Below are 15,839 nucleotides of genomic sequence, written 5' to 3'. Positions count from 1 at the left end.
TCCGTGATTTTGATTCTTAATAAATATTTAGAAAGATAAAGTTATATTTCAAATAAAACAAAACTTCAGCATATATAAATAAAATAAAATTAAACTATGGTGAATAATAACCATTGCATTGTATTTACATTCAAAGAACTCGTAGCACATTCGTAGCACGTGTAAGTTCTACGAATCCATACTAACATTATAAATGCGAAAGTAACTCTGTCTGTCTGTCTGTTACTCAATCACGCCTTAACTACTGAACCAATTTTCATGAAATTTGGTATGGAGATACTTTGATATCCGAGAAAGGACATAGGCTACTTTTTATCCCGGGAAAATGACGCAATCCCGGAAATCCCACGGGAACGGGAACTATGCGGGTTTTTCTTTGACTGCGCGGGCGAAGCCGCGGGCGAATATCTAGTTATGTTATAAATTTAAATGCTTGATACCTAAGTCGTATTTTAAAGTTGTTAAAATAGTATTGAAATAAGTTCTGTGATGTGTAAGATACTTAGAATTTTCGTTCTATTTTAATGAGGCTTACAAATGGACCATTTTTTTCGTAGTAGTGAATAGACGATATATTATGCACTTTCGCCCACGTTTTCAAAGAAAAACTTGGGATTTCCGGGATAAAAACTATCCTATGAGTTAATTCAAGTTATCCTCTATGTGTGTTCCAAATTTCATGAAAATCAGTTCATCAGTTTTTGCTTGATAGAGTAACAAACATCCATACATACTCACTTTCGCATTTATAATAATTGTATGATAGTATGATTAAATAACTAGATAATTCGGTTTACTAACTAACATTATTCCCCACACACATATAAAATTTATTTGCTACTAGTCGCCCACGGCTTTGCCCGCGCAGTCAAATGAAACTAACGAACTAATCTCATAAACTGTTACAATATGGTTACAATAGAAGTAGAATATGACATAAAAATAGTACATATTAAAAACTATCGCACGTTTTTATAAAAATAGCGTATAATGGTTTGTCATTCACCAATCACTCATATACGCTCGTCCCAAAATGTCCTATGTAAATATTTATTCGGGTAACTCTAAGTTATGGAAAATAAGATAAGTTTGAACCATTGGTTCAAACTTATCTTATTTTCCATAACCAACCAACCAACCGTTTGAACCAACCACCTTTCTTGGTGGGTAGGTGCAAATAAATGAACACGTGTTTTTTTGCGCTCTCAAATTATTTTTAATTTTTAAGTAATTTTCTATTATTATATCTACAAATTTATATATGATCTAATAATACAAAAGTGCCTACCAGCAAATCCTTAGATAATCTCCATTATACTAGTTAATTCATCACTGCACAAGATTGTCAATACCATGGACTCACTGAAACACACTATGGAAGAAATGACAGCTCATTTTAATAAAAAGATGGCAGAATTTCAACGGGAGCTCACTTGTAATCCTGTTCCTCCAGCATCCTCAAGTCCTACCTCCAGACTGGCCGCTGAGTTTGAAGCATTCCGTGAATTTGTTATCTCATCCCTACAATCGCTTCAATCTCAAGTAGAACTCTTATCAAAGTTGTACGAACAACAGGAGATGCGTTCCAGAAGAAAGATGTTGCTTCTACATGGTGTCACTGAGAATAATAATGAAGATGTCACTGTCACTATTATCAATATTATCTCTGATAAACTTAACATTCCAAATGTTACCAAGGACTCCATTAGCCGCTGCCATAGATTTGGTCGAGTAAGGGAAGATAAACCAAGACCCATAGTTGTGAAGTTCCATGATATCCGTACACGTGACAGCATCTGGGCTGCTAAGTCTCGTTTAAAGAAAACTGGAATAACTATTTCAGAATTTCTAACGAAGGGACGTCACGATACATTTATGGCTGCCAGGGAACGAATTGGTGTTTCTCAGTGTTGGACCCGGGATGGATACATATTCGTCATCTCAAACAATGGTTCTAAGCACCGGATAAGTTGTCTCGCTGATTTGGAAGGTATTCCCTCTGCCCCTACTGCACCGTCGGCTGGTACCGTTAGTGTTGGTGTAAATCCACAAAAAGATGCCAAAGGAAACCTTGCTGCACGAACGAAGAGGTGTCAAAGAGCAAAGTAAATTGATGAGTGTTACTTGTTTTTCAGTTATTTTCTTTTTATTTGCTTTTTATTTTGCTGTAGTTAACATTTTTTAGTTATTATATCATAGGTATATCTAAACGGTTAGTGATTCGGGACGTAAATCTCTGATTTATCGATCGATTATCTTTTTTTTCGTTATACCTCACAAATTAGACTTTGTAATTCAATAACTATATTTACTTAGCTTATAATATGTATCACTGTTATTTTATTTATTTTTCGAATGTCATTGTCAATTTGTCATCAGTCATATGACACCTCGTATGTCACCGTTATGTCACCTTGTTCTGTCGTTGAGCCATAGATCATATATTCTATTTTTCTTAATGATTTAGATACGTGTCCATTTGATTGGTGTTTTTAAGTAACTAGTATTAATATTGAAATCAAAATGCTGGTGGGTGCAAATTATTTAATTGTAATTTGTTTTTAGCTATATTATATATTATTAATTATTATTATAGCATATTTATATTTATTCATATTTATTTAATATACTTATATTATTATAATTATTATAAGCATATATTATGTCTTTAAATTATAGCATAAATAGTATCGATAGCTATTGTTCTATATCGTCTTCTACGTCTAACTCTAGCGATGACAGTTTTCACAGCACCTCCCCTGCATCATTGAATTCCGAGATCTCAACACTTTTTTCTGATGCTATAAGATCATTTAACGCCGTTCATATCAATGCGCAGAGTATACCGGCTCATTATCCCGACTTGTTAGCTTCCTTTGACTGTCCCAACTTGCATGCAATCCTCATCTCAGAATCCTGGCTTAAACCCTGTCTGCCTTCTATCTCCTACTCCCTTCCCGGTTTCCATCTTATTAGAAATGATCGCCTTGGTAAAGGTGGTGGTGGTGTCGCCATCTACTTACGGTCCCATTTACCTTTCACGATTATCAGTTCCTCACCCCAACCCCCTCCTAGCGATGAAGCTGAACATCTACTCCTAGAAGTTTCCCTTTCCCACACTAAAATCCTTCTTGCCGTTTTTTACAGTCCTGATCTTACAGTTAACTTTTTTCCATCCTTTGACCAAATCCTTGAGAAATACTGTCCTTCCTACGAGCATATTATAATAATGGGCGACTTCAACACCTGCCTCGTTAAAGGCGATCATCGTTCTAGACAACTCCTTTCCATTGTAAATTCCTATAACTTGCACATCCCGCCACTAAAACCCACTCATCATTTCCCTAACTGCCCTCCTTCTTTACTTGACCTCATCATGATTTCCTCCCCAGATCATTTATTGAAATCCGGACAGCTTCCTGCCGAAGGCTTTTCCTACCACGACCTCTTGTTCCTGTCATATAAAACCCGTCCCCCAAAACAAAAACCCAAAATCCTTTTGCAACGGAACCTGGCGGGTATGGATAGGGAATTGCTCTGTGCGGATGCCGAAAAAGTAGATTGGCCTAGTATTTTCGATCTACACTCTGTTGACGAGAAAGTTGACCTATTCAACTCCTTTTTGATCCAGCTTTACGACAAACATGCTCCACTACGGCCAGTGAAATTGAAACATTTACCTGCACCATGGCTGACGCAGGAATTAAAAACGGCTTTGAACAGAAAAAATCGAGCAAAGGCGAAACTGAAAGTGGACAATTCAGATACTAACAAGGAGAGGTTTAAATCAATTCGTAATCGCTGCAATACTATGTGTAGGGATGCACAACAGCGCTACATTCATAAAACGATCGAGAACGGCGATCCAACAAAGGTATGGAAGTTTCTTAAAACTCTTGGAGTTGGTAAAACATCTCAAAGTTCTCTGCCCGCTAACCTTAATGTCGACTTATTAAATTGTCATTTTTCAAAAACTTCCTTTGCTCTTGATGCAAATATTAAGGATCGTACTTTAAACTATCTTTCTACTAAACCAACTCCAAATTTTCTCCCGTTTTCCTTTAAACAATTTACTGTCTGTGATGTTAAGAAGAACATTATGTCTATAGCGTCGAAAGCCGTCGGTAATGACAGCATTGGCCGTGACATGATTATTCCAATCCTAGATATTATTGCTCCTGTGTTAACTCATATTCTCAATGAATCCATAACCTCTCATAAGTTTCCCATGGCCTGGAAAGAAGCTTTTGTCATTCCTCTACCAAAAAAAGTCAATCCATCCATATTCTCCGATTTTCGTCCCATCTGTGTCCTACCCTTTCTTTCTAAAACCCTTGAACGACTTGTCCAACAACAGTTATGTTTATTTTTAAATAAACATAACCTGTTTAATCCTTTCCAATCCGGATTCCGTCCCGGTCATGGCACGACCTCTGCTCTTATTAAAATTACTGATGACATTCGTTACGCAATGGATAACAAGCAACTCACTCTACTCACACTGTTAGATTTCAGTAACGCATTTAATACCGTCGACCACGACATATTATTGAGTTTGCTTTGTTCTCTTAACATATCTCCAGAAGTAATTGAATGGTTTCGGAGCTATCTCCAAGGACGTCGACAGAGGATCAAAATAGATGATCACCTGTCATCATGGTGTAATATCACTGTTGGCGTTCCTCAAGGTAGCGTGTTGTCTCCAATCCTTTTTTCCATCTTCATCAATTCTATCTCAGACAATTTATCTTCTCCCTACCATATGTACGCAGACGATTTGCAGATTTATACGCACGTTCCACTTTCTCAACTTCCTGAAGCTATTGAGCAGGTTAATAATGATTTAGAACATATCAACCAGTGGTCTAAAAACTTCGGTCTGTTAGTAAACCCGGCAAAAACGCAATGTATTATCATAGGGAGCTCTAAATTGACTGCTAAGATTGACTGGAACACTATTCCGAATTTAACTTTGGATGGAACGTCAATACCTTTCAGTGAATCTGTTAAGAACCTTGGCATTCACTTTGACGCAAACATGACATGGAAGGTTCACCTCGAAGTCGTTCGCAAAAAGTTGTTTGGCGCTGCAGGCTCAATACGCAGGCTGCGCAATTTCCTGCCCATACCAGCTAGGATTTCCCTTGCAGAGTCCTTACTCTTCCCCATCCTTGATTACGCCGACTCCTGTTATCCCGATTTAACCGAGAAACAACTCGATTCTCTAGAGCGCCTTCAAAATCTGTGCATCCGATTCGTATTTGGTCTCCGCAAATACGATCACGTTTCCAATTTCCGCAAAAAACTTGAATGGCTTCCTATACGATTTCGCCGGTATACTCATATGCTGCATTTATTATACGGTATCTTATTCGATCCTAAGACCCCCTCCTATCTTAAAGAAAATTTCAAGTTTCTCAACGAACATTCCTTAACTCTCCGTTCCTCTAACCTTTTAACCTTAAGTATTCCTTCCCACCGTTCTAATTTCTTTCACTCCTCCTTCACTGTCTCCGTCATTAACCTCTGGAATTCGTTACCCGAAGAAATAAGACGTGCTGAATCGATTTTTGCTTTCAAAAATAAAGTTAAAAACTATTATAGTAAACTGTCGCAGGCTAAATGTTAACCCTCTTGTTTATTGTAAATGCTTATATGTATGTATGTATGTATATGTATGTATGTATTTATATGTAGGTATGTGACCTTATATATATTTATATATACATTATATTATCTGTGTAAGTATATAATATTTATAATGCTAGTATACATGTATGTATTTACTATGTAGTTATAGTATATAAATATAATATATATTATTCTGATTCATGCACTTTTATTTATTATGCACCACCTCGATTAATTTAACTATTTTCCTCGTCTTTTTTGGGTTGCCTGGTAGAGATCGCTGCCAGCGATAAGGCCGCCTACTGTACATTGGTTAATTTGTTGTTAAGTTTATAAAATGTATCATGTCTGGTGTACAATAAAGTATTTTTCATTCATTCATTCATTCATTGTACCCAGGGGGCTATTTCGTGTAAATAATTTTCCTTAGATAGGAAAGTGACCTTGCCTTTCATTAAAATGCATTACTAGTACAGTGAATATAGTTAAATAATCGAATATCTTAAAAAGCTATCAACACAACTAAATCTTTTTATTAATATTTGTGATTTGCTTGAGATTAACAATTTTGTTTGTTTATTTTCAGTTAAATAGAATATCACTCAAATTATTATTAATTCAATATAATTTTGCTCAAACAGTTGTAATATTAATTTACAATACATATTTCTGTAAAATACTTTAAGTAGGCAATAAAAAGTTCCTTCAAGTATTATATAAGATAAACCATATAAAACACTACTTAACAAAGAAACATCCCTTTTTTTATAGTGGGGAAATCTTCCAAAGATACCCACGGCCCCCGGGGTAGGAGCCGTGGGTTATGTCGGATTCTTACCGACTAAAACCCCACTGTGTTCCGTCGAGCCGCTTTAATGAGGGGGCCGCGGGTATTTGTTAGAATTCTTCCGCGACAAAGAAACATCCCTACAAATTATTCCAATTTACACGAGGAAAAAGTTTAATTGGATTGTCGAGAAACTTAATTACAAGTGCCAAACACCTTCCCTTTTCTTATCCCACTCATTCAGTAAATAAGATTGGTAACAAATTAAGTACTTTAATTTATTTAATTTGGAAGATCAACAGGGAATCATGTAAAAGTATAAAGTATTATGTACGTATGTGTATTGAATTTGTGTAGAGATTTTTTCGTAACATATAGGTAATCAAAGAGCACCTTCCAACAACCCCTTCCAATGAGTCTGATTTTTTAAGTCTTTGTAAATTATATTTAGTAGGAGAAAGGTTGAGTTTATACTCCTAAGAGAATAGGATGTCCTGGCAGACCATAGAAATCTAAATAAATGTGTCTTGTTATTTAGATTTCTATATTCTATGTAGCAGACCAACGTTTGTCGAATAAGCCTGTATTTATGTATGACTAGATTTCCGCCCGCGGCTTCGCCCGCGTTTTCAAAAAAAAAAACTCGCATAGTTCCTGTTTCCGTGGGATTGCCGGGTTAAAACCTAGCCTGTGTGTTAATCCAAGTTACCCTCTATATGTGTGCTAAATTTCATTGGAATCGGTTCAGTAGTATCTGCGTAAAAGAGTAACAAACACACACACATCCTCACAAACTTTCGTATTATAATATTAGTAGGATACTCGCTGACGCCTGTACTAGCATGCATACTGAATAATGTTGTACGAATTAAAACTTTGAGATAGTTTTGCATACATATGGTTAGAAAGACTTCCATTCGAATTAATTACACTGACTTTAAAACAAAGGATATTTATATAAATTTGTAAAGAATAGAAAAAATTCGATCACGAGGCGGGATTCGAACCCGCATCTTACATATGATATTTACTCAGTCACATGTACTTTTCTAGAAGCGAAAGCAGTTTTCAGTGAACCAACATTAGGTATATAAACAAACTCTACCAAATATATACAAACAACTTTATGTATATAACTAAAAATACTTATTAAATTAAATATAAAACTAAAGGGTTAATACAAAATTCCTGAAAATCGCCCAGCAATTTTTATTTGTATACTATTTGTACAAAGTATAAAGTTAATATTTTATTTTATTACTAGCTGCGCTCCGCGGTTTCACCCGCCTGGCTCCGTTCCTGTTGGTCTTTGCGTGATTATATATAGCCTATAGCCTTCCTCGATGAATGGGCTATCTTACACCGAAAGAATTTTTGAAATCGGACCAGTAGTTCCTGAGATTAGCGCGTTCAAACAAACAAACTCTTCAGCTTTATAATATAAGTATAGATTAATATGTAAATTCTTGTGTTCATCCAGGTGGAGCCAGTCCTCCAACTAGCGGAGCAGTCAGATGCTGTGAAGGAGTTACTGCCTCCATGGCTCAGCTTCGAATGGATGACGTATGACGTCACAGACTGCGACGCAGCGTATGCTGTGATATCCGCCATTGACGCGTACAATGACTGCGCTACGGTTTTCTTCGGACCAGCTTGTGATTTTGCTTTGGGTAACTTTTGAATCTATATTACTTATATACAGGGTGTCCCACTGTTGGTATACTAAGCTCAAAGGAGGTTATAGTTTTGTATACTTAGCGTATACAAAACTATAACCTCCTGTACGTAAAAATATTTATAAAATTCCAGACGCATTTTTGTTTCAAATATATGAATTCTTAAAACTCTATGTACCCATAACAAGCAACCCGCCCAACTTTGCCACCAGCACGTGAGCTATCGTTTAAGATTATGTTTTCATAGACAAAAGGCTCACATTAGAGAAGCGGTATATGCCGGCTGCGCGAAGCATGAGAAGAAAATATGAATTTTTAGGAAAAATTTAGCAAAAAATTTTTGACGTAATTTTGTCGTTAAAGTATTTTTTAAGTGATCAGTGTATGCAAAACTACATGTTCCTTCGCGCCTAGTATACCAATAGTGAGACACCCTGTATATCATCATCATTGTTATCACCATTACTGCAAAAGATCAGATAGCTACATTGAACCGATTATATTTGACATGAGCTTAGTGGTCAATCTACTTAATATATAGCAGTCTATATTACTCTCAATCATAATCATCATGATCATACAAATTCATGATTGAAGTTTAGTTGAACGTTTTGATATATACATTATCTTTCTTATATATAAAAATGAATCGCAAAATGTGTTGGTAAGCGCATAACTCAAGACCAGCTGAACCGATTTCGATAATTCTTTTTTTATTACATTCCTTGAAGTACGAGGATGGTTCTTATGTAGAGAAAATGTAAAAATGTACCACGGGCGAAGCCGGGGCGGACCACTAGTACATTATACAAAGAGGTTTATACAGGGTTACTTGTAAAACACCGGCAACCTCGCAGGACAAGATAGCCAACATCATAAGTAATAACATTTGTTCTACGACTTTTGATAATTTGTTAGATTTTATTTTCATACAAAAATAAATATTCACTTAATTTTTCGTTTGAATATTATAAACTCTACGCGCATTCCAAACATTACGTAAACAAGAAGCGAACGGGAGGGGAAAGGGGGCGTCGCGTCGTCCTTTCGATAATGAATAGAACATAGACTTACAAATGTTAGGAGAGTACAATAAAAGCTTAAAAAATCATTTAAAAATAATTTATTGCGTTATGCCAAAAGTCGTAGAACAAATGTTGTTACTTATGATGTTAGCTATCTTGTCCTGCGAGGTTGCCGGTGTTTTACAAATAACCCTGTATATCAAAACTTTTGATAAATAATAGTTTCCTAATATGTAGCTGTTTAAAACAAAACTATGATTCTTGCTTAAATTTTAAGTAGCAAATACTCTATTACTGCTTTGTATGGAATGACTATATTATTTACAATTTTAATTTTGTCAGCAGAGTTCTTTCGTATAGTTCCGGTAAAAAAATGTCCATGAACTAACCCAGAGCATGACCGTGTCAAATTCCATACAGATCCCATCAAGCATTTGCTTTATGGCGGCTCCACATTGTCGCTCCGTGAACAGGCGTGAACGTGATTGTTGACGGTTTTCACGTGCGTTCGCGCCTGTTCGCCTACCAGCGTCGGTATTTTGTGCCGTGACAAAGGATTCGTGCCTGCTTCACGCGGCGTTCACGCTTATTCATCCACTTTCGCGGCCCCGTGCCATAGTAAATATAGAAACCCATAAGAATTGTAATGGGCGTGGCATTTTGGCAGTAGCTTCTACGTCAATTTCAGGGCGAGTTTCATGAATGATTGCGAGCATCTTGTGAATGTAGAGGACATGACTTAAATACCGTAAATTCGCGGCGTGAGCGAGAATACACGCACTATTGTGGTACCGCCTTTATGGTGTATCTGCACATTTATGTACGCCATTTCTCAATCGAATCTCCAGTTAAATAGCTAGTGCACTGTTAGCACATGCGTATTCGTTATTCGCCTCGCTATTCTCACGAATGTGTAAAAGCACCATTAAAGAGAAGGAAACAACTATTCCTACACAAACTTATATATCAGATTAGTTTTTACAAAACTATAAATAGAGAAGAGTAAGGCTAATTTGGGCTCAGTGGCGTGCCATGACTGAGGCCTATGTCCAGCAGTGGACGAGTGTAGGCTGACAGTGATGATGATGATGATGAAGGCTAATTTAAGATGTCATCTGCTTTAACTATTAATGAAAACGTGTAGAAGTAATCCAGATATAGGCTTATCAATAACAGGATTTAACCCTTATTCGCCCTTTAGGCCTCTTGCTAATAAACCCTACATTCTGACATGGAAATGCTATTAATGGATAAATACTAAATTTAGATGTGTGAATGTTTTTTAGCAAACTTTATTTTAAATATGGAGCTGTAAATAATTATCTAAAATGATAGCATTTATACTTTAAATTGAAAATTTTATCGAAATATTGAAATATCTTTGTAATTTTTCATTAGAACTTTGTTTTAAATATTAACATGCTTCTCTTAACATTCAATTGTTTTTTCAGGAATTGGGGTTTGTCGAGAACTAATTTTAGAGATATTGAGTGTATTAAAGACTGTAAATTGTGTGTTATAAAATGTAATAAACAATAAAATAAATAAACTACAATTCTTTAGATATTTTTCTTAATATTTCTCGCAGTATTCCAGGAAGTTTTCATCACTGCATCGTATACAATTACAGTATTGTGGAAGATCAATATAGATAGATATTATATTACATTCTGAGTAAAGAATGAATGTTTATGACACAACCAGCTGTGCCCCGCGGTTTCATATGCGAACAAAACTACGTTTTTTTTTTAATGGCTGCCTATACTTGGTTCTATGTTTTTAACAACTATTATCTATATAAATTTTATCTAAATCGGAACTGCGGATTAGTCATTAAAGTATGTATAACAGTCAACAGAGAAATAGACACGCAGGTTTTCACATTTGAAATACGTATTAGTATGGTTAAAATTTACGTATCTCTCTCTCATACAAAATTATATATTTACTGCTTTAATAAAAAAGGCAATTGAATTTTATAATATTTTATCTTAGGCTCAGCTTGTTGTATGGTATGTAAATAAATAGATATAAAATGTATTGTTATATGATAAAATGTTGTGTGGTTTTATGAAACCACGGTAAAAGTGAAACTGTTCGAACGGTTCCGAACACTGCTTTGTGTAGCGCATGTCGCGTGCCGAGTAGGTATACCTACTCGGCAGCCGCGATACACGCGACATGCGATACACAGACCAAAAAGTTTGAGACGATGTAATAAAAGTTTCACTTTAATAATCACATAATAATTCATATAAAAGAAAAAGGTTTTATATAGATACCTATTTATAAATAAAAGCATAATTTTTATACGAAGTTAAAGCACTAGTGTAGTGGCCAATAAAGACAGATTAAGGACATAATATTTCGAATAACGTTACGTTACAATGATAAAAAGATGCTTTTATAAGCAATAAAGGCCCCATAAACATTTTTATGTAGTTTTATTACGGTCAATGTAATAATATCATTTTTCATATTCCTATGAAATTAACTATTTTTATGTTACTATAGTTTAATGTTTTTCAAGAGAAAAATAAGAAATGTCTACAAAAGTAACGTAGAAAAATAATACAGCATAACTCCTGATAGGTATGAATCGAAATCATTGTAAAGTTGTCTTTCTTTACTTTCAGCTTTTTATTAAGTGTTCTTTATTATTTGTTGGATTATTAATGTTTCGTTAAAAATACAAGCAATTATTGTATTTATTTCATCACCAAAATATTTAGTTTAGTATAATTAAAACAAATAAAACGCCAAGTGATCAGTATTAAGAAAATTTTATTTCAACAAAGTTTCAAAATATTTTTTTATTTTTACTCTTTAATACAACTAATCAGTCAGGTACTAAATTATACAAAAACAAAAGCAAGAAGCATTTTAGTGTATTTGGCCTTATCACTTAGTAGTGATATCTTCCAAGCAACCAAGGTAGAAGCCAGAAGGTAATCAGCTCAATGAAGTTTTTAAGGGTAGGTCGAGAGAAAAAATAAAACAATACATATTATGAATACATCCAATATCATATTATAAAATACGTTCAATATAAAATGAATGGTACCTACATAAAGCTCTTAGCAGCACTTCTGATTCCCTTCCGATTGTGTCGTATTTTCCTCTGGATTGAAAGCGTACACTTTTGTTAAAAAAAATTGTGTACCAAATGTTCTTCACTAAAGAGATTATTTTTCTATGGTCCGTTGAGTTTCAAGCCTGAAATACAGGAAGAAGATATCTTTATAAATAATCGGCTATTGTGAGTTGAGTTTTGAGTTAGAAAAGTAGCAAGATCTTCTTTACTTAAGAATTTATTTTGCTATTGTTGAGTAAGAAGATTACTAATGTTATATTATAATATAATAGTGTAGTAGTTGGTTGGTAGTTGGTACTATATACTGCAGGATTCATATTGCGAAGCATTAGAGAGTGATATACGATCAAAAATTTTGTTTTGAATAAACGAATTTTAATTTGAATGAATGAATGAAAAATTCTTTATTGTAAACCTTATCACCATTTAAAACAAATAATAACTTATCAATGTACACAGGGCGGCCTTATTGCTGACAGCGATCTCTGCCGGTAAACCCAAACGACTGGGACAAATGCTGAGTATGATGGACAGTGGTGCATAATAAATTAAAAAGGGAATGAAAGAAGTTGTTTTGTCTTGATTCTGCAACTATTTAATTCATTATAAACTATTGATAATCCACGTATTTTATTTTACAGAAGCTGGTACATGAAACATTAATCCATTTTCACAAGCTTTACACATTTTCTATAAGAATAAAATAAATTATAAGTACTTTAAGATTTCATAATACATAATTTAAGATTCATACTACATAATAAATGTTTTTAATATATAATTAATAGTCACGAACTATAACAACGAACTCAAGCTGACGTAATCTAATACGTGTAGCAAAACTAACTTTAATAGGAAAAAACAACAACTAAACAGTAATGTAATGATTTTAATGTAATAAATTTGTATAGTAAATGCTCATTTTTTATCGGTTGTCCATTATCTATTTAGGTATGTTATGCATCTATATAATAATATTATGATATACTTTACATTAGTTTATTGATGCTAATAAGCCAAAGAAAGCATTATAAATAAATAAAACCTACGAATTGTCAGAACTAAACTAAATTTTGGGGCTACTTACAAAATCGACAGTTCTTTGGTCACAAACCCAAATAAAGAAATAAAAATACAGTCAAATTGAGAACCTCTGTTTTGAAGTGAGTTGAAAACAACATAAACTAAAAACAAAGAACATTTCAGAGAGATCAAAAGCACTTTCGTTCAGACACCCTTGACCCAATTCTGTGTTTGCACGAATTCTTATGTCACTTCATTGAACACTTAACGGCTATTAACGAAGAGATTATGTTACCTTGGATGAAAGCTATGTTTTCATTGCAATTGATATATTGTTATGCTATTAAAATGCGGTTTCAAGAGGTAACAATACGAAGAATAAATTATTTATTTATTTATTTATTTAACACTTTATTGTGCAAGAAACAAAATATACATAAAGGTTACAAAAAATAAGATTAAAAAGCACAAAGGGCGGCCTTATCACTACGCAGTGATCTCTGCCAGGCAACCACGGGGAGAAAGGCAAAGAAGCGAAATAAAACAAAATAAAACATATTTTTAGAATAGGGTAGAAATAATAAAAGAATACAATAAAATATATACACATGTTATACAGTACATGATAAAAATACGTAAAAATAAACAAAAAAAATTAAAATAATAAAATTAAATAAATATATGAAATATAAATATATCATAAGATACACATACATACACATATGCATACTACATATATAGTAGTAACTATATATAAATAAATATGTCTAAATAGAAGTATACTACATAAACTAATCCGAATTATAGGCAGTTAAGAGGAAATGATTACGGACATGATGTTTAAAAGAGGATAAGGAAGGAGCAAGTCTGATTTTTAAAGGTAGGGAGTTCCATAACTTGACGGCAGAGACAGCAAAAGAACCCGCATAGAAATTGGTGCGATGAGAGGGAATACACAAAATAAGTTTATCAGCTGATCGAAGAGAGTAGTTTTCGCAGTGTTGAAAAATGAAGTTATTCTTAAGGTAGGAAGGAGTGGAAGGATCGAAAAGGTTACGGTATAGTAATTGAAGGCAGTGGAGATGATGACGGAGGCGAATAGGGAGCCACTTGAGGCGTCTGCGATAGATAGAGACATGGTCGAATTTGCGAAGGCCGAAAACAAATCGAATAAAAAGATTTTGCAGACGCTCAAGTTTCTCCATATTCTCAAATTATGTTAGTCATTTGAATTATAATTTTATTTCAAACGGAGCAATTAAAATATCTCTATGATATACAATTAATTCTTTTAACCTGGGTAATAGTATCCTATGTGCATATCCAGACTATAATCTATCTATGTACCTATATTACATAATATCAGATCGGAAATGTTTGAAAGTTGTTAGCGTGAAAGAGTTATTTCATCTATTTATCCCAATATTCATGAAATTACATTAAACTTTAGGATATTAGTAGAATAGTATACCTATATAGTACGATGACGAATCAAGAAAACAATCTTCTACAATAATTATTTTGTGAAATCTGCCCCAAAACATAAGGTGACAAAGGATTTCACACAAAATTATAATGTATAGATTTCACAGCAGCTGTTCAACCAATCTGAATATTATGCATAAGTGGAATGATACAGTGTATCGAAATACATAAATCTTCATAGCATTACGTTGTCAAAGCAATTTCGAGGTGAGTCGCCTGGAAAATCGCATGTACCCCTTTTCAGTTTGTATTAAAGTTCGTTATAGTTTTAAGTTTTCGTTGTTTGTGTTGGTGATAAGGCATCTAGATTTATTTATGCCTTTTTATGTATGGTTTTATTACAGGCGATATTAAAAAAGGTTTACTACTTACATTAAATATTTCGTCTATTACAATCATAAAGACAAATATGTGTGTATAACTACGTTTTATATTTTTATTGAGGCTTTTTATAACGATCTAATTTCTTTTTCCTATAATAGTAGTCTAACACGTGATTTTATAACACGATTTAATCATCTTTACTAACTAATTAGAAATAATAGGGTTAAAAATTGTACTGTTTATTAAAATAATTAACAAAAATTTCAGTTTCCCAATTTCTGGGAAATATTATTTAGAAATTTAATATTGCCTTATGTCTGCGAATCCTTTATATTTTATTTAGCTACCAGCTTATTTTCTACCATGTTCAACTTTTGGAATAACTAATTAGTCCTACTTTACTTACTTTCCATTTAATTCCGTTAGATTGTAATGTTAATTCTTGTCGAAGGTAATATATAGCTTCTAAGAAATCGTCATAAGTTAGTTATGAACACTAATTGTAATTTAAGACTGAATTAGAAACGCAGGATTATTTCTAGACTATCTGCGCTACGTGGTTTCACCCTCGTGGCTCCGTTCCTGTTGGTCTTAGCGTGATAATATATTATAGCCTATAGCCTTCCTCGATGAATGGGCTATCTAACACTGAAAGAATTTTTCAAATCGGACCAGTAGTTCCTGAGATTAGCGCGTTCAAACAAACAAACAAACTTTTCAGCTTTATAATATTATTTCTAGATATAATGGAGATTAAGAGATTGATTTTGTAACTAATAAGATTTCGACAGCCA

At 33.9% G+C, this 15,839-nt stretch overlaps 1 protein-coding gene across 1 annotated transcript in view; it reads left to right on the top strand.

Moving 5' to 3' along the window:
- The window catches only part of LOC123700890 (atrial natriuretic peptide receptor 1), a 245,144-nt gene that overhangs the window by 62,129 nt on the left and 167,176 nt on the right, over positions 1–15,839 (top strand). Inside the window, exon 3 of the mRNA XM_045648257.1 lies at positions 7,899–8,088. Coding sequence (XP_045504213.1) covers positions 7,899–8,088 — 190 coding nt within the window. The remainder of the gene's footprint in view (positions 1–7,898; positions 8,089–15,839) is intronic.

The sequence above is a fragment of the Colias croceus genome, chromosome 20 (assembly GCF_905220415.1).
Source record: "Colias croceus chromosome 20, ilColCroc2.1".
Lineage (NCBI taxonomy): Eukaryota > Metazoa > Arthropoda > Insecta > Lepidoptera > Pieridae > Colias > Colias croceus.
The sequence above is the reverse complement of the archived record's forward strand: the minus strand, read 5'-3'. Positions and strand labels throughout refer to the sequence as shown.